Consider the following 18,526-nt stretch of genomic DNA (forward strand, 5'->3'; position numbering starts at 1 on the left):
ACCAAAGAAAAATTCAAGTGAATAACCAACTCCTGTAGGGAAAAATTTTGCAAGGCTAAAGCGCACAATGAGCTCAGGTTTGCCAGGGAAATTAAAAACAATAAAAAGGGTTTCTTTGCTTACATCGGTAGAAAAGGGAAGAACAACGATAAGGCCTCTGTGAGGAGAAATGGGGTGATGGTGGCAGGGGATAGGAAAAAGGCAGAACTACTTGATGCCTCCTTTGCCTCAGTCTTCTCACAAAAAGAAAGTCGTCTTTAACAGCAACATGAAGTGGACAAAGGATTAGGGGAAATCCAACCCCAGATAGGGAAACAAGTCATCCAGGAATACTTGGCTGCTCTAAACGAATTCAAGTCCCTGGAGCCAGATCAACTACATCCAGGAGTATTGAAGCAACTAGCAGAAGTCATTTCAGAACCACTGGCAATCATCTTTGAGAGTCCCAGCAGACTGGAGGAGGGCGAATGTGGTCCCTATCTTCAAGAAGGGGAAAAAGGATGAACCAAAACAATTACCATCCGGTCAGCCTCACGTTGATACCAGGTAAGATTCTGGAAAAGATCCTTAAGGAAGTGGTCTGCAAACATTTAGAAACAATTGCAGTCATCGCTAATAGTCAACACAGATTTATCAAAAACAAGCCATGCCAGACTAATCTGATCTCTTTTTTCGATAGAGTTACAAGATGGGTAGACACAGGGAACGCCGCGGATGCAGCATATCCAGATTTCAGTAAGGCCTTTGACAAGGTCCCCCATGTTGTTCTTGTTGTTTATTCATTCAGTCACTTCCAACTCTTCGTGACCTCATGGGCCAGTCTACGCCAGAGCTCCCTGTCCGCCGCCACCTCCAGCTCCTTCAAGGTCAAGACACTCACTTCAAGGATACCATCCATCCATCTGGCCCTTGGTCGGCCCCTCTTCCCTTTTCCTTCCATTTCCCCCAGTATCAGTATCTTCTCCAAGCTTTCCTGTCTTCTCATGATGTGGCCAAAGTACTTCATCTTTGCCTCTAATATCCTTCCCGCCACTGAGCAGCCAGGCATTATTTCCTGGAGTGTGGACTGGTTTGATCTTCCTTCGGTCCAAGGCACTCTCAGAATTTTCCTCCAGCACCACAGTTCAAAAGCATCTATCTTCCTTTGCTCAGCCTTCCTTATGGTCCAGCTCTCGCATCCATAGGTTACTATGGGGAATACCATACTCTTAACAAACTAGTCAAATGTGAGCTAGGCAAAACTATGGTTAGGTGGATCTGTAACTGGCTAAGTGAACGAGCCCAAAGAGTGCTCACCAATGCATCTTCTTCATCCTGGAAATAAATGAGGAGTGGAGTGCCATCAGCAGGGTGCTGTCCTGGGCCCAGTTCTGAAGCTGTTAGGAATTGTGGGAGTTGAAGTCCAAAACACCTGGAGGGCTGAAGTTTGCCCATGCCTGATCTACACTATATAATTAATGCAGTTTGATACCACTTCAACTGCCGGGGCTCAATGCTTTGGAATCCTTGGGAGTTGTAGTTTTGCAAAGTCTTTCACCTTATCTGCCAAAAGGCGCTGGTGTCTCACCAAACTGCATCCTCCATGATTCCATATTATTGAGCCCTGGTAGTTCAAGTGGTCTCAAACTGCGTTAATTCTACTGTGTGGGTGCAACCCCAGAAACATTTTAAATACTAAATAATAAAGGCGAGAGTATCTCTGCGCATGGACTGATGTTGAGAAATCAAAAACCCCCACTCTCGGAATTACCGTCTCTGCAAAGGCCCTTCCCTTCGGCTATCTTCGGAATCTCTCGGGAATCTTCGGGTCTGCGGCCGAAAACGAACCGAACGCCCTTCGGGCGTTTCCGCCCGTGTAGGGGCGCGACCACCTTTTCATTTCGGTCATTCTCGGCAATCTCATATTCTTCGGCTTCGCTCGGTCATTCCCGTCCGTCGACGGGAGCTTTCGGCTATTCCCGTTTTCAGCTCGGCTATTTCCGGTTCCGTTCGGGCAATTCCGGCTCCGCTCGGCCTCCGGGAAGAGTCGTAGCAGAGATAGGAACAGAAGCCTCGGCGGGATGGAAGGTACGCGAGGGAAAGCCCCCTCCCCTCTCGTCTCCTCTCCACGGAGAGGTGGGCGGGAAGAAGCCGGGAAGCCACGCCCTCTCGGACTCTGATGGGGGCTTCTAGGGCAGCTGCCTTGCTGACGTCACCCCAGCTGGGGAGCGGTCAGAGGTCACAGTTAGGGTTAGGGTGTTGGAGTTGGGTGGGTAACTAGGGGTGCATCTATGAATGCAGTTGGACATTACTTTAGCAGTGCTGTTGCATCATGGGAGTTGTAGTTTGGGGAGGCAACAACTCTGGCAAAAGGTGGCTAAATAACTTGTAAAACTACAAGTCCCATGATGCTATCAGTTAAAGAGACATCAAACTGCAGTTTATAGAGTTAAAAGGTTTAAGAGCCGGGAAGTCATAGGGTTGAAAGTCTTTAGATTTGGGTTGGGGATGAGGGATTCATAGGGTTAAAAATATTTTGGTTTATAGCAGTACTTCTCAACCTATGGGTCTCCAGATGCTTTGGCTTCAACTCCCAGAAATCCTAACAGATGGTAAACTGGCTGGGATTTTTGGGAGTTGTAGGCCAAAACACCTGGGGACCCACAGGTTGAGAACCACTGGTAGGGTTAAACGTCTTTAGTTGTAGGTTGGGTTAAAAGTCTTTTGGTTTATAGAATTAAATGTCTTTAGGTTTGGGTTGGGGATGAGAGATGTATAGGATTAAAAGTATTTTGGTTTGGATTAAATGTTTTTAGGTTTGGGTTGGGATGAGGGATTTATAGGTTAAAGTCTTTTGGTGTATAGGGTTAAACATCTCTAGGTTTGGGTTGGGGATCAGGGATTTATAGGGTTAAAAGTCTTGGTGCATAGGGTTAAATGTCTAGGTTTGGGGTTAGGCATGAGAGATTTAGAGGATTAAAAGTCTAGGTTTAGGGTTTGGGACAAGGGATTTATAGGTTAAAAGTCTTTTGGTGTATAGGGTTAAACGTCTTAAGGTTTGGGTTGAGGATCAGGGATTTATAGGGTTAAAAGACTTGGTGCATAGGGTTAAACGTCTAAGTTTGGGGTTAAGAATGAGGGATTTATAGGGTTAAAAGTAGATTTAGGGGTTGGGTCTAGGGATTTATAGGTTCAAAGTCTGAGTATAGGGCTAAACATCTTTAGGTTTGGGTTGGGGATCAGGGATTTATAGGGTTAAAACTCTTTAGGTTTGGGAGTCGGGGATTTATGCTATAAGGTTGAAAGTCTTTAGATTTAGGGGTTGGGGATGAGATATTTATGGGGTCAAAAGTTTTGAGGTTTAGGATTTGGAACTAGGGATTTATAGGTTAAAGTCTTTTGGTTTATAGAGTTTAACATCTTTAGGTTTGGGTTGGGGATTAGGAAGTTATAATGTTTAAAATCTTATAGGGTTAAAGTCTTTAAGTATATAAGAATTAAGTCTTTATGTTTGGGTTGGGGTGAGGGATTTATAGGGTTAAAAGTCTAGGTTTAGGGATTGGGTCTAGAGATTTATAGGTTAAAAGTCTTTTGGTTTGTAGGGTTAAACGTCTTTAGGTTTGGGTTGGAGATGAGGAATAAATGTTTTCATGCTTAATGTTTTATTGTTATGCTATTGGTTCATATAGTTTTTTAATTATTTAATTTATGAATATTTTAATATGTTTACATGGATGTGAGGCATTGAATCTTTGCCATGTATAATGCTGTACATCACTTTGAGTCCCCCTAGGGGTGAGAAAAGCAGTCTATAAATGAATTAAATAAATAACAAATAAATAGGTTTGGGTTGGGGATGAGGGATTTATAGGGTTAAAGTTTTTAGGTTTAGGGATTGTGATACATGCAAATGGAAACATGAATGGTCCTGGGTTCGGATCTTGCTTCATTCAGATTCCTTGGGGCTTAATCTTGGGGATCGGAAGTTTGCAGGGTTAAAACACTAACAGTCGGAAGGCAAGGTTGAGTAGGTCTTGAGTTTGAATCTAGATCTATTCAGATTTCTTGTCTTTTCCCACCCCTTTCCCAGACCCTGAAAAGGTGCTGGATGTGGGTGCCCAACTGCCCTCAAACGCAGACCCCGAAGACACCATCCAAAGCCTGCAGGCACAGCTGGCGGCTGCTTTGACGGAGGTAGAGACGGTTCGGACCGTGGCCACTGTGAGCGAAGGCACCAAGCAGGAAGCAGTGGAGGCTGTCCGTCGCCAATGGCAAGAGGAAGTGGCCTCTCTTCAAGCCATCTTGAAAGGTACAGCCACCTTGACTCTCAAGGGAATGCATCTGCACTGTTGAATTAATCCACTTTGACCTCGCTTTAACTGCCACAACTCAGTGCTGTGATACCATATCATGGGAGTTGTAGCTTGACAAGGCTCTTCTCTGCCAAAGAGTACTCTTGTCTCACTAAACCACAAATCCTAAGAATCCATAGCATTGAGCAGCTAAAGTGGTGTTGAACTGCATTTATTCTACAGTGTAGATCAGGCACCTTCAAACTGCAGCCCTCCAGCTGTTTGGGCCTCCAATTCCCATAATTCCTGACCATTCAACAAGCTGGATAAGACTTCTGGGAGTTGGGGGCCCAAACAACTGGAGTTTGAGGGTGCCTGGTGTAGATTTGTCCAGGTGGAAACAATGGTTAAACTGTCTCAAATTGAGGGTTAGAACCAGGATTCTGGTCTCCTGTATAGTACATTCTCAGGTAACTGGAACTCTCAAGCAACCAGCAAAAATGGAAGAAATAATACTTTAAATAAAAAATTACAATAAAATCAGTTTTTAATACAGTAAATCTGTGTTATATTAAATTAAGATTAATGCCTTAATTTGTTTTTAGTATTTCAATATTAATATCAAGTCAATATAGTGTGATATGGTATATTTTGCGGTATAATATTAGACTTATTTTAAATAGTAACTTAAGCAATCACAAACTACTAAGCATCTAGGTTGCTGTGAGTTTTCCGGGCTGTATGGTCATGTTCCAGAAGCATTCTCTCCTGATGTTTTGCCCCTGTCTATGTCAGCCATCCTCAAAGGTTGCCTGCCATAGATGTGGGCAAAACATCAGGAGAGAATGCTTCTGGAACATGGCCATACAGCCCGGAAAACTCACAGCAGCCCAGTGATTCTGGCCATGGAAGCCTTCGACAACATACTAAGCATCTACTAACCCCTATGGGTGTTGCTTAACTGGGAGTCTATTTGTTTCCTTAAGTTTTGACTTCCTCAACAGACACGATCTCCAGCTACGAGGCTCGCCTTTCCGCTTTGGAGCGGAGCAGCCGAGAAAATGCCTGGAGCCGCCTGTTGCCGCGGTCCAACCCCTTGGATTCCTTAGAGAAACAGATGGAAAAGGTAAACTAGTGGACAAACAGGAGGCTTTGGGAGGTGCCAAGTTCAGGTCTGCATACAGACTCTGGCATTTCCTTCCTCACTGCAGGCCCAAGAGGACACTCAGCGGCTCCGGGCCATTGTGCTTCCAATGGAACAGGAAATTGCGGAGTTGAAAGCAAAGTTAGCTCGCGCCGAAGGCCTGGTTCAGGAGTTGCAGAGCGAGCAGGTAAGATGCAGAGAAGCGGAAAAGCAAGAAGAGGGAATAGGATGGAGGGGAGGCTTGAATCAGTTCGGAACAGGAAAAAGGAGAAAAGAAGTAATCTCCTGTGTAACATGTCTGCGGTTGTTTTAAAGAATGAAAAGATTGTGCCAGGAGAAATCTAGTGCCGCAAGCCTGTACCTGGATGCAGTAGTTGTTTTTCTGTGCCAGTAGGTGCCTGGCATTGCAAATTAGCAAACGAAATGAAGGTTGCAATTACACTAGAATTAATGCAGCTTGACACCACTTTAAATGTCGTGGCTCAATTTATTTTATATACCATACTTGTATCTTGCCTTTCTCAACCCCGAAGGGGACTCAAGGCAGCCTTATAAAGGCAACATTTCATTGCCGCATGTATACATACATCAATGAATAAACAAAAACATTAAAGACAACCAATTAAAGCATAACATTAAAACAAGAATTAAAATAACAATCCTGTGATTTCAATGCTGTGAAATCATGGGGTTTTTACTTTTGCAAGGTCTTTAGCTTTCTCTGCCAAAGAGTGCTGGTGCCTAACCAAACTACAACTCTCACAGTCCTATAGCATTGAACTATGGCAGTTAAAGTGGTATCAACATGCATTATTATACAATGTGTTCTCAGAGGCTTTCATGGTCAGAATCACTGAGTTGCTGTGAGCTTTCTGAGCTGTATGGCCATGTTCCAGAAGCATTCTCACCTGAGACAAGTGGAGTTTATATATGTGAATGTTGCAGTTGGCCACCTTGATTAGCATTGAATAGCCTTGCAGCTTCAAAGCCTGGCTTCTTCCTGCCTGGGGGAATCCTTGGAAGGTGCAATGCTAATCAAGGTGGCCAACTGCAACATTCACACTTGCCTCAAACAGACAAGAGTTCTTTCTCCCACTCTGGTCATTCCACAGATATATAAACCCCACTAGCCTAGTTTCCAACAGACCTCACAACCTCTGAGGATGCCTGCCATAGATGTGGGTGAAATGTCAGGAGAGTATGCTTCTGGAACATGACCATACAGCCCAGAAAACTCACAGCAACCCATTAATCTTACAGTTTAGATGCACCCTAAGTAACTTGGCTTGTGAATGATGTTTGAGCAAAGGCGGGACAAGCTAGCTTTTGCTGGATTGCTCCAAACCTCAAATGAGATATTGGAGTAAAGGAGGTATGAAGTGCAAATTAGAGGTTTGATGTTAGCCAGCTCAAAATTCCATGGCCAAGATACCAAGTCTTTCTTTGAACTCCTAGTAATACCTGCCCTGGCAACCCAGATACCACACTCCCATTCAATATTGAGATTTTTCTCTGTAGTAGCAATTTTTTTAGACTTTGGGAACACAGACAGGACAACTCCAGGAATGTCTCAGAATAATTTGGCCATAGCAGCCTGGGGGATTCTGGGAGCTGTAGTTCAAATAAGTAGTGGCTAAATGAGCTCTTCTGTTTGAGGACATTCTAGTTCTGCATGTATTTATATGTGCCTTTAAGTTGTCGCCATGAGTTTTACAGGGTTTTCTTAGACACATTTTCTTAGACACACTGTAGAATTAATGCAGTTTGATAACTTAGAATCATAGAAGAATAGGGTTGGAAGTCACCATATGGCCCATCTAGTCCAACCTCCTGCCATGCAAGAAAAGCACAATCAAAGCACCCCCGACAGATGGCCATCCAGGCCTCTGTTTAAAAGCTTCTAAGGAAGAAGTCTCCACCACACTCCGAGGCAGAGAGTTCTACTGTTGAACAGTTCATACAGGCAGGAAGTTCTTCCTAAAGTTGAGGTGGAATCTCCTTTCCTGTAATTTGAACTTATTGCTCAGAGTCCTAGTCCTTTCACATATTTATACATGGCTATCACTTCTCCTCTCAATCCTCTCTTCTGCAGGATAAGTATATCCAGTCCTTTAAGATGCTCGTCATAGAACATGGTCTCCAGAACTCTGATCATTTTAGTTGCCCTCCTCTGGACACCTTCTAGATTGTTAATATCTCTTTTAAACTGTGTTGCCCAGAACTGGACGCAGTATCCCAGATGAGGTCTAACCAAAGCAGAATAGAGAAGCACCATGACTTCCTTCAATCTAGACACTATACCCTTTTGATACAGCCCAAAATCCTATTGGCTTTTTAAGCTGCTGCATCACACTGTTGGATCATGTTCAACTTGTCGTCCATGAAGATTCCAATTTAAGAGCCACGGCTCAGTGGTAAAGAATAATAGGAACAGGAGTTTTGCAAAGTGTTTATCCTTTTTTGCCAAAGAATCCTGATGCCCCACCAAACTACAAATCCCAGAATTTCCTACCATTGAGCCATTGTGTCAGAGTGTATTAATTCTGAAGTGTAGTTCTACTCTAAGAGGCCCAGATTCACTCTGCTCCCCATGTAATCCAAAGTACTTTTCCCAGTTCTTTCCTCTGAAAGATCAGCTATAATATCTTGTATTCATTTGTCTCCCATCCAGATACTAACCAGAGCTGCTTAGCTTCCATGATCAGACAGGATCTTATGCTTTTATGATATTTTGCTCTGTGGGGTTTCCTTATTTATCCTTTTTCCTTTCTTCAGCGTTCCTTAGGTAGCTCCTCTGAATCCTTGCTGGCTGATGCCGACGTTGTGCCCTCTGATTCAACTCCAGATGACCACATTACTTTGGGAGAAGGAGGGGTGGCTGATAAATTTGCACGGGGCCTTGACAGTGTATCCATTGCCTCCATTCCTTCCTTGGCCCCGAGTCCAGGGCCTCCAATCCGACGCCGGTTTGCCCCTAGCCCTGAGACTGTATCCATTGCTTCTTCCACTGGGACCCTGGTGCCAGAGACCATCTACCTGCCACCCGCTGGGTATCAGCTGGTGCCTGCAGCAGAATGGACACAGCTGCATGAAAAGGTGTGTGCATACACATGTATGTAGAGTAGAGTGTGCTGAATAGTGTGGATAGATGAGAATTGCAGCTAATTGGGCTTTATGCCTGAGAACATGCCTTCTGTACTTTGCTGGGCAATTCACTTGGCAAGTCCGGTTCTTTTCAGATCAAGTTTCCTCTATAATCTGTCAGAGCTTAGAAGCAGTATGTATGGATCAGAGATGGTTTCCCAACTGTAGTTGTATCATTCCGTTACTTGTAAAAAGAGTTTTTAGTATAAAACAATGAACACAGAGTTTAAAAGGCAGATTTGTTCATAGGACAGCACTAAGGAAAATTATAAACATTGTATGCTTTTGTATCAGCTTAAAATGCCTCTTACCAGATCCAATAGCACAGACCCCGTGGAAGTATTTGGTTAAGAAAACTCATGTTTTATTGGCTTGACTGCAGTTCCCTTAAACTATGAATATGATCAAACACCATTACATTTTCTAACTTCCAGTCCCAACATACTGTAAAGTATTCCTAGGAATTTACTAGGGTCTCCAGGGAAACTTAGTAGTATCCTCCTTGGAAGCTTATCATAAAATCATTTAAGGATCTGGCAAATTCTTAGGCCCTACCTACATGATATGATACCGTTTCATAATGCTGTTTAACTGCATTAAACTGCATTATATGGCAAAGTGGACTTAGACAATGCAATTCAATGCAGAGAAACTGCATTATGAAACATTTTTGAAGTATAATTTTGGACAATTCTCAGAATCCCTCAGCTGGCATGATCAGTGGCCTTGCTGGCTGAAAAATTCTTCCTACTTTTGGGCTCTGCATTTGCAAGCTGGTGGTGGGGATGCAAGGGAGTAGTTCCCTTCTGGAGTATTCTGAAGTAGAAGATAAATTAAAAGCTGGGGCTAGGATGAAGGATAGTGGGCACTAAACTTCTCTCTTCCTCTTTGACATTTATGACAGTGTTGGAATTGTAAATCAACAAGTAACTTTTTTTAAATCCCAACTTCTTGTCCTTACTGTCCTTGACTCTCTTCTCCCAGGTCCAGCAGCAACATGAGGCTCTGGAAGCAGCAGCGCAGGAAAAGGCCAGCCTGGAGGAGGCACTGAGACGTAGCAATGATGAATGTAGCAAGCAGGTTTGCCCTCTTTCTCTGCCCCATGCCAGTTGGTGATAGTCGGGTAATAATAAAAAGGTTATATGTGTTGTTGAAGGCTTTCATGGCTGGAATCACTGGGTTGCTGTGAGTTTTCTGGGCTGTATGGCCATGTTCCAGAAGCATTCGCTCCTGATGTTTCGCCCACATTTATGGCAGGCATCCTCAGAGGTTTTGAGGTCTGTTAGAAACTAGGAAAGTGGGGTTTATAGATTTGTGGAACGTCCAGGGTGGGAGAAAGTACTCTTGTCTGTTTGAGGCAAGTGTGAATGCTGCAATTGTCCATCTTGATTAGCTGTGGACATCTCTACATAAGAACCACGAAACGCAGCATTGCCCAAACACAAATCAAGGAACATGAAAGTGCTCAACCAGAGAAGTCAGCCATAGCAAAGCATTTGATGAACCAACCTGGACAGAGCATATTATTTGAGAACACAGAAATGCTGGACTACTCTAACAACCACAATGTCAGACTACACAGAAGCCACTGAAATCCACAAGCATGTGGACAATTTCAACAGAAAGGAGGAAAGTATGAAAATGAACAAAATCTGGCTACCAGTATTTTGAAAAACTCTAAAATCAGGACAGTAAATAAAGAACAACACTCAGAAAATAGAGGAATTTCAGACATGAAACAATCAGGGTCGGCTAACACCTCCTGACAAATAATTCCCCCAGGCAGAACGCAACCAGGCTTTGAAGCTGCAATGCCATTCAGTGCTAATCAAGATGGCCAATTGGAACATTCGCACTTGCCTCAAACGGACAAATAGTTCTTTCTCCCCTGGACATTCCATAGATACCCTGTTCCCCCGAAAATAAGACATTTTCAGAAAATAAGACCTAGTAGAGGTTTTGCTGAATTGCTAAATATAAGGCCTCCTCCAAATGTAAGACCTAGAAAAGTTTGGAAGCATGCCTGCTGAACAGAACACCAGAGCATGCAGGATTGGTAAATGTACGTACCATAGATTGATGTACAGTAGAGTTCCGGTTATCCGTATTCCGGTTAATCAACACTCCCTCTCCTTCTCTTGAGTTCCTTCCTAGGGCAGCCCAGGGAAGGGAGCTCAATGGAAGAAGAGGGAGAGAGAGGAGGTAGCGCCCTGTGAGCGTTGCTAGGCAGCAGCAATCACGGGGCGCTTCCTGGAGCCGAGAAATGCTCCCCGGGTTTCCTTCAGCCAGGCCATTGCTGGAGGAAGGAAACTCTTTCCTCCAGCAAGAGCCTGGCCAAGGGAAACCCGGGGTGGGCTCCCGTTTCTCCAAAGGCCAGGCCCTTGCCAGGCTGGGCCCTGGTGCTGCCGGAACCTGGTGTGGTGAAGGAGCTGAGGGATGGAGGCGGGCAAGCAAAGGAGGGCGGCAAAGTCCCTTCCTCACTCACTGGTTCTCTCACTCACTCACTCACCCCACCACGTCTCCGTGCTGCCGTTGCCGCTGCTGGGATCTGGCCTGGTAAGTGAGCGAGGGAGGGAGGGCGAGCAAGCACCCACCCTGTTCTCCGTCAGTTTCGCTTATCTGTCATTCTGCCCGCCAGTTTATGACGGATAAGCAGGGCTCTACTGTACATGGAAATAATGGTAGTAACAAGAAATTATTGATAGGATTTCACAGTTTGTCTGGTTATGCTGGTTTGTGATGACAACTACTGTACAGTATGTAATAAATGTTAATTTTATTGTTCAACAATAAATGTGAATTATTCTTCATGGGAAAATAAGACATCCCCCTGAATATAAGACCTAGAAAATCTTCGGGGGCAAAAATTAATATACAAAATTGTCTTATTTTGGGGGAAATATGGTATATAAACCCCACTTACCTAGTTTCCAACAGATCCCACAATCTCTGTGGATGCCTGCCATAGATGTGGGTGAAATGTCAGGAGAGAATGCTTCTGTAACATGGCCAAACAGCCCAGAAAACTCACAGCAACCCAAAAAGTTTATATATCCCACCTAGCCAAAAGAGCAAGTCATAATGTCTGGTAGGAGATTAAGTTGAGTAACATCTGGAGGGTCACCCACTGTGAATTTCTGGGCTGAAAAAAGATGACTGAACCAAAGCTACTTAGGGAGTTTTATAGCAATTAATAGTCTACAACTGTCCCTGAAGTAAACTGGATCTATGAAAGATTATACTGCAACTTCTTTCCATTACTCTCATATATGCCAAAAGATGCCATTGCATACCAATACAGACTAACATGCCTATTTCTTTGAAAAATTTGTAGGCATTTGAAATTGGATCCCTCTGGTCTTGGTCTGTGCTAGTACTGAATGTAGTTCCAGACCACAAGGAGTTATTTGGTTGTTGAACATTGACATACATTATTGCTATAGCAGTGTTTTTCAAACTCTGCTCCTCAAAGTGTTTTGGACTTCAGTTCCCACAATTCCTAATAGCTGGTAAGCTGGCTGGTATTTCTGGGAGCTGAGTTCCAAAATACTTGGAGAAGTAGAGTTTAAGAAACACTATGCTATAGTATAAATTTATATTGGTGATAAATGATTCAGTAAATGGTACACAGCACTGAAACTCACTGGCTGTGGTCGAATTGGTTCCTTGAAATAATTTGATTCAGGGTTTCCTCAATTAGTAGTCAAATTCTCCATCATTACTTACATGTTGCAACCGGGTTTCTCAGGGGTTACAGAAGCATTCAAAGCAAACCAAAGTGCGCAAATTTAAACCATCTCCGCCTTCATAGCAAAGAGTGTGTGTTTTGTTGTTGAGGGCCCAAAAGAGATTCCCTGATGTCAACTTATGCCTATTTTTCCCCCATGAAATTTTTTTTTGGGGGGAGAAAGGTTTGATATGGTGACCCTGAACAGTGCGAAATGGATGCACTCCATTATGTTTACTGATTTTAAAAATACGATTTCCACCTTCTGTGACTTATCCATTCCCTCCCTCTCTTTCTGGGCAGGTTCAGGTTCTTTTAACTCAGGTCCAAACCTCAGAGCGCCTCCTCCAAGGCCTCCAAACCCTGGTGAGCGAAACACAGCGCCAGACTCAGGAGCAAATGGTGAGTTAACTTCATGCATAGCAATGTTGGTAGCCAATCTAGTAAAAAAAAAGTCATTTCTTCAGTATACCATTAATGGCACTCTGGTACAGCTTTAACTCCCATGACCGCCTCTCAGAGAATCCTGGGATTTGTAGTTTTGTAATTTATTTAGAATTCTCTTACAGAGTCTTCTAGTGCCTGGCAAAACTGCAAAGCCACAGATTGTATAGCCATGATTGGTAAAATGGTCTTAAAATAGTATTCACCACAAAGCAGGAAAATGATCCTGGAAGAGCAGGAGCAGATGAAGCAGGAAACTGGACCTAAACTGTGTCTTTTTTCAACTATACAGCACATTATTCAGCCAAGAGTGACATTTCCATTCAGTTTAGAGGATTCTGGGGCTGCACTCTAAAAAAAGGCACACTTCCAAAATCTACAAAAGAATGAGGCACGGACAAGGTTTCCTCACTTTTGAGATGGTTACAGAATCCATCTCGGGTGTAGAACTATAGCTCAGAAAAGAGAAGGTCAAGGATATTAGGGGAAGTGTAAATGATGCATCTCCAGTGTGGGAGTTGCTTGGAAACAACTGTCTGCAGTAGCTCTCTGATGCTATGACTTTTGGATGGAAAATCTATTACGCTGTATGTCGGGCCAAATGAGGGGTCTTTGTGCCAGCACTGTAGTAACCTTAGATGTATACGACAAACAATGCACTATGTTATAGTGAGTTGCAATCCTATGTGCTATTTACTGAATATATAGCCTCTTCATACTAGCACTGTGGAATGTTGTCTTGGAGACTTAGTTATGTGTGAGCAGACAAAGCACTGCCTTTAGATATTGTTGTATTGCAACTCTTTATCATCTTTAGCCAGATAAACCAATTGGGAGTCATGATGGCAGTTCATAACAACAGCAACACTTGAAGGACCTTGCTTTGCCTATACGTTATAATGTATTTACAGTCAGTCCTCGACATCTGTGGGTTTAACTTTGGTGGATTTGATTACTCGTCAATTTGATTAATATGTTCTTTCTAGAAATCTCTAGGTTCTATGGCATGACCCTAATGGTCAGCTTCTCTGCTAGAGGACCTGGGAATTCCTAGAGAGGTGTTCCCTTAGGTTAAATAAATACATTTTTTGTTTATGGTTTTCCTTGCGCCCTCCCTCCCATCCATGAATGGATGGAAGAGAAGGCCCTATTTATTTTTTTACACATTGAATTTATGTTCCATTTCTCAGCCAAGTTAGATGTCCAAATTTGTGTATGGAAATCTAATTTATGTGTGAATATCCATTCTAATAAAAAGTAGAGTACCAGTAGAAATAACTTGCTTTTGCAGGAAAGTGATTTAGAGACTTCCACACAGAGGTATGTGTATAAATTAAATTTTAAATCATTCCCTGGGCAACATCTCTGTAGATGGCCAATTCTCTCACACTAGAAGTGACTTGCACTATGTTCTCAAGTCACTTCTGACACAATAAAAATAAAATCACCATGAAACCCAAATAAAGGCTGAAATACCTCATTTTCTTATGTTCCGCCTTCCTATGTGCACTGTCTCACCTTCCACCCTGTCTTCTAGGCTGACTTGGCTGCATCTCACAAGCGGATGAGCTATGAAGTGCAACGTCTCAGTGCGGAGAATGAAGGACTGCGTAGTGCTTCTTCCCAAGATCCCTGCCCAGCTATGGATGATGACAATGGGAGCTTCCCTAGCACTGTTGAGGTAATTTTAATGTGTCTTTTCCTTGACTTGGGGACAAATTATAAGACAAGTGGACACTGGGGTGATGAGAGTAGTCAAAATCACAAACTGTTTTCCCCATATCCCTCCAGGAGCTTCAGGCTTTGGTGAATAAGCTGAGACAAGGGTCTGCTTCTCAGCTCCGGGCGGCAGAGCATCAAGCTGAGCGCCTGCGAATCGAGATCGTGTCTTTGAGGGAACGGCTGGATGAAGAAGCAACATCTCAGTCCGGACTGCAAGAGGCACTGGAAAGAGAGCAAGAGGAAAGAGGTGGATAGAGAGCAATGGCCTTGATTGTAGGGAGGGATGGGAAACATGCTGCCCTCCAGGCTTTCTCCCCTCAACATTCCCAAAGTAGGACTCTGGGCTTTGAGAACAGAAGTGAGGAACCTTAACTTGAGATGCTGTTGTGTCCCTTCGAATCCTTCCCAAATTCTGGCAACCCTATCCTGGGGTTTTACTATTATTTATATGAGGGTTGCCATGGCCTTTGAGGCTGAGAGAGTGTGACTTTCTTAAAGTAGGTTTCTGTGATTGAGTGGGGATTTGAACCCTGCTCTCCCAGTGGTGAAAGGATTGGACCAAAAGCACATGCATATTTGAGCAGCAGCCTCCTATCAATAACTAAGCCCTGAGAGAGTCACATCAGCCTTTCAAAAAGGGGGAACGCATACACATATTGGGCAAGGGAATTGGGGCCTTGGCTATCTGTGGAACTTGAGGACTAGACAAAAGACTGGATTTAGCTTTGGGACTGGAGATTTCTCAATGTTGATTAAAAAGCTTGGAGGTTAGGGATTTGTACTATCTCTTTTGTGTGCAAATGTAACTCATTCTCTTTTTGTCTTTCCTTTTGTCTTCTTTCTCTGGAAGAGCTTTTGCAGGGTAAGTTGTTTTCTGTTGGTGTTTATTTCTACATTTGGAAGCTGAACACTGTGAACGCTGGCATCACAGGCTGAAACTCTTCTCTTTCTCATTTCCCAGCTTCCTTGAATAGTATTCAAAGTGAGATGGAGAGACTACAGCAAAGCCAGGAAGAGATGAATAGAACCCAGGTTTGTTGAGTTTCTCTTTGCTTTCTTCCTCCCCCATTTTTGGCATTTCACTTCCCATAATTCCTGCTTTTAAATCAGGAGAGAGAATTAAGTGGTATTGTTGTTTGCTTGCTGCTCCCAGGAGTTGACATGGTTGATTATTCGTTCACTGCTTGTAACATTTCTAGCCAAGTTCAGATCGGCTTCTCATGTGGCCCATCAACTGAGTGAACCCATTGTATGACTTCTTATTAGAGTTAGGGATTCAGTGTAAATTTAGGCCCCTTCTGCACTGCCATATAATCCAGATTATCAGAGCAGATGGCCCATATTATCTTCTTTGAACTGGATTATCCAAGTCTACATTGCCATATAGTCCAGTTCAAAGATGATAACCTGGATTTTATATGGCAGTATGGATGGGGCCTTAGTGATACTTGGTATAAGCCCCCGAAATCAATGGGATTTAGGTTGCATCCTGTTGACTTCAGTGGGTTTGTAAGCATGGGCCAATCCTCAAGTACATTCTTAGTTCATGGAACTGCAAAAATAGATTGGCCAAATACTTTGTAGGCCATTCGCAAAGTCTCTGGTTATACATTCCTAGGGGCTGTGAGACACTTTGAGGTCACTGTCCTTTGCTTCCTTTTTTGTACTATAGGCACAGATTGACGCTCCCTGTTTGGGAGAAGCCAGCAGCGTTCAGGAGAGGTCAGAGCCTTAGGCTGAGATGGGGAGGCCATGGCTGCTTTTCCTCCCTACCCAGCACTGTGGGAATCTCAGGGAAACTGTGATCCACGAGGCACCAAATGAGTTCATCTCTGTCCTGCAGAAGCCTGATCAGGCCCTTCTCCACATGGGTTAGGAGAGCAATAAACTCTGGAGATAGGATGACTGGAATGTCTCATTTCTTCCTTCTCCTTTTCTTCTGTATATTGACTGACACTGGAGCTTCCAGAGCACAATAAAGATGCTTTTTTTGTACATTCCTCTGTCTGTCTCATTTTCTTTCTTGGGTAAATGATTAGATAGGGAAGTAGTGTGGTAGTTTTAGCACAAAGCTTTGTTTCCTTGGTTGGAAACCTTCCAAGTGATTATCAAGTTTAATTCTCTACTTGTTTCCTGGATTGTAGAGAGACACCCTAGAGTTACACTCATAAAAGTGCTTATAAAAGTTCGTTTATTTCATAAAGGTAAATAGAGAGATAGAAAATTTGTACATTGATTAAAACCAGAAATCTGATAGTGGCTATGAGAAACCTCCACGTTGCCATGTTATTAGCAGTCATGCTTACGTTTTGTAAACTTGGGTTGAGGGTTTCTTTGATTGAATTTATCTGCCTGTATAAATGAAAATCAGCTTAGTGATTTGAACATTGAACTTTGATTCTGGAGACCAGGATATGGTTCTCTTTTTAGTTACTGGGTGGCTTTGGGTGAGTTGTACATTCTGAGACCCAGAAAACCCCATGATAGCTTTACCTTAGGGTCACCATAAGTCAGAAATGTCTTGAAGTAACACAACGCCATTAAAAATAACTGTACAAACAAGAGAGAGAAGAGGTGTGAAGTTGTGATAAAAAGAGAAAGCTATTAATGGCTATGATACTTGCTTGGAGGCAATAGGTTTGCTGTACCCTTGGCTTTCCTATGGTGCATACTTTACACACTGCATTGGGAATCACCGTTGGAAAGTTAGTTAAAAGGATAGTACCTCTTAATAACAGTTTCATTGTCCTATGGAGGGGTAGCTGAGTATGTTTGCAGCAAAAAGGACAAACAGAACTGCAGCACTGTACAGATTGACCGCTTTCAGTCAGGAGCCTACTTCTGGAAAGGATTATAATTTTTGACCATTTTTAAACCCTTTTCTCTAGCTGTAGATAAAGAGTAGCACAGGGAATAAGTACCTTGATCTCTTGCTTTGAGAAGGTCTGTTGCTGTTTTCTGAAACTACATACACAAAGAGCGAGAGGATTTGTGCTCAACCTCTGACCTTGTCACAGAGCAGCATTTGCCTATGAGTTGATACTTGACTTGTAAAATTCTAGAGCAGTGGTTCTCAAACTTTTTGGCTATGCTCCATCTAAGCACCTCTAATATCCTCATGCCTCCCCTCCCCCTGTGACATAAAACACTATGTAACGTGATTTTTGTTCCTGGGCTATAAATGTAATTTCCTAACTGGTTCTATAATAAAAACATGGAAAAAATCTATTAAACTGCAAAAACTGTGTTTTTGCAAGACATCCTGCAGCACATTTTGCTATAGTTTTTCAATGAATATCTCATCAAGTCTCAACCAATTCAATATAGTTTGTGACAGCCACAAAAACGAAGTTTCTGGAGTATAACAACTACTTTCAAAGTAAGTACCACACATTTAAACAGGCAATAACACTTTCAAACCAGGAACATATTTTTTTTCAAATTTTGTTAAATAATGTAATTTTTATTACTCAGAAAGTGAACTCCTACACACATGAAGCCTAAAAGGCCATTAATTTGGTCTAAGCAGCTTCCAAAGGACATGGTATGCATGACAGTGAGAAATAAAAGAAAATCGATTTGAGTCAACAGCATTGACTTCAGGGCAACTTAAGTGTCCAACTTCACTGTGAGAACATGTGAGAATATCCTGTCACCTGATGTTAATTTCCTTGTGGCTGATAATTTTTTAAATTATGTTTTCCATACCAAAAAACGGACTTTCACAGGTAAGTAATAATTATTTGGATTTTCTTCCGGATTCCTTGCTGCATTCATATGCAGAACAAAATAGTATTAACGTATTTTAATAGAATCATAGAGTTGGAAGAGATCACATGGGCCATCTAGTCCAACCCCCTGCCATGCAGGAAAAGCACAATTAAAGCACCCCTGAAGGATGGCCATCCAATCTTTACTTAAAAGTTTCCATTGAAGGAGCTTCCATCGCACTCCTAGGCAGGGAGTTCCACTGATGAAAAGCTCTTACAGTCAGGAAGTTCTTCCTAATGTTCAGGTGGAACCTCCTTTCCTGTAATTTGAACTCCGAGCTTTAGATTGTGCTTTTTCTGCACG

The 18,526-nt window shown here is 42.9% G+C and overlaps 1 protein-coding gene across 1 annotated transcript; it reads left to right on the forward strand.

Moving 5' to 3' along the window:
* The first annotated feature begins 1,860 nt into the window (after window positions 1-1,860).
* Window positions 1,861-16,449, forward strand: rabep2 (rabaptin, RAB GTPase binding effector protein 2). The gene is made up of 12 exons (XM_062957217.1): window positions 1,861-2,067; window positions 4,070-4,288; window positions 5,276-5,397; window positions 5,483-5,602; window positions 8,191-8,511; window positions 9,544-9,639; window positions 12,590-12,688; window positions 14,268-14,411; window positions 14,522-14,699; window positions 15,303-15,314; window positions 15,414-15,484; window positions 16,125-16,449. Exons 1-12 carry the CDS (start codon window positions 2,061-2,063, stop codon window positions 16,185-16,187), a joined length of 1,452 nt encoding a protein of 483 aa, XP_062813287.1. The 5' UTR covers window positions 1,861-2,060; the 3' UTR covers window positions 16,188-16,449.
* The last annotated feature ends 2,077 nt before the right edge of the window (window positions 16,450-18,526 follow it).

Source organism: Anolis carolinensis, chromosome 6 (genome assembly GCF_035594765.1).
Source record: "Anolis carolinensis isolate JA03-04 chromosome 6, rAnoCar3.1.pri, whole genome shotgun sequence".
Lineage (NCBI taxonomy): Eukaryota > Metazoa > Chordata > Lepidosauria > Squamata > Dactyloidae > Anolis > Anolis carolinensis.

Coding starts and splice junctions, on each gene's coding strand:
- rabep2 (XM_062957217.1), top strand. Junction 9,640..12,589: donor ATGATGAATGTAGCAAGCAG/GTTTGCCCTCTT, acceptor CTTTCTGGGCAG/GTTCAGGTTCTTTTAACTCA. Junction 15,485..16,124: donor AAGAGATGAATAGAACCCAG/GTTTGTTGAGTT, acceptor TTTGTACTATAG/GCACAGATTGACGCTCCCTG.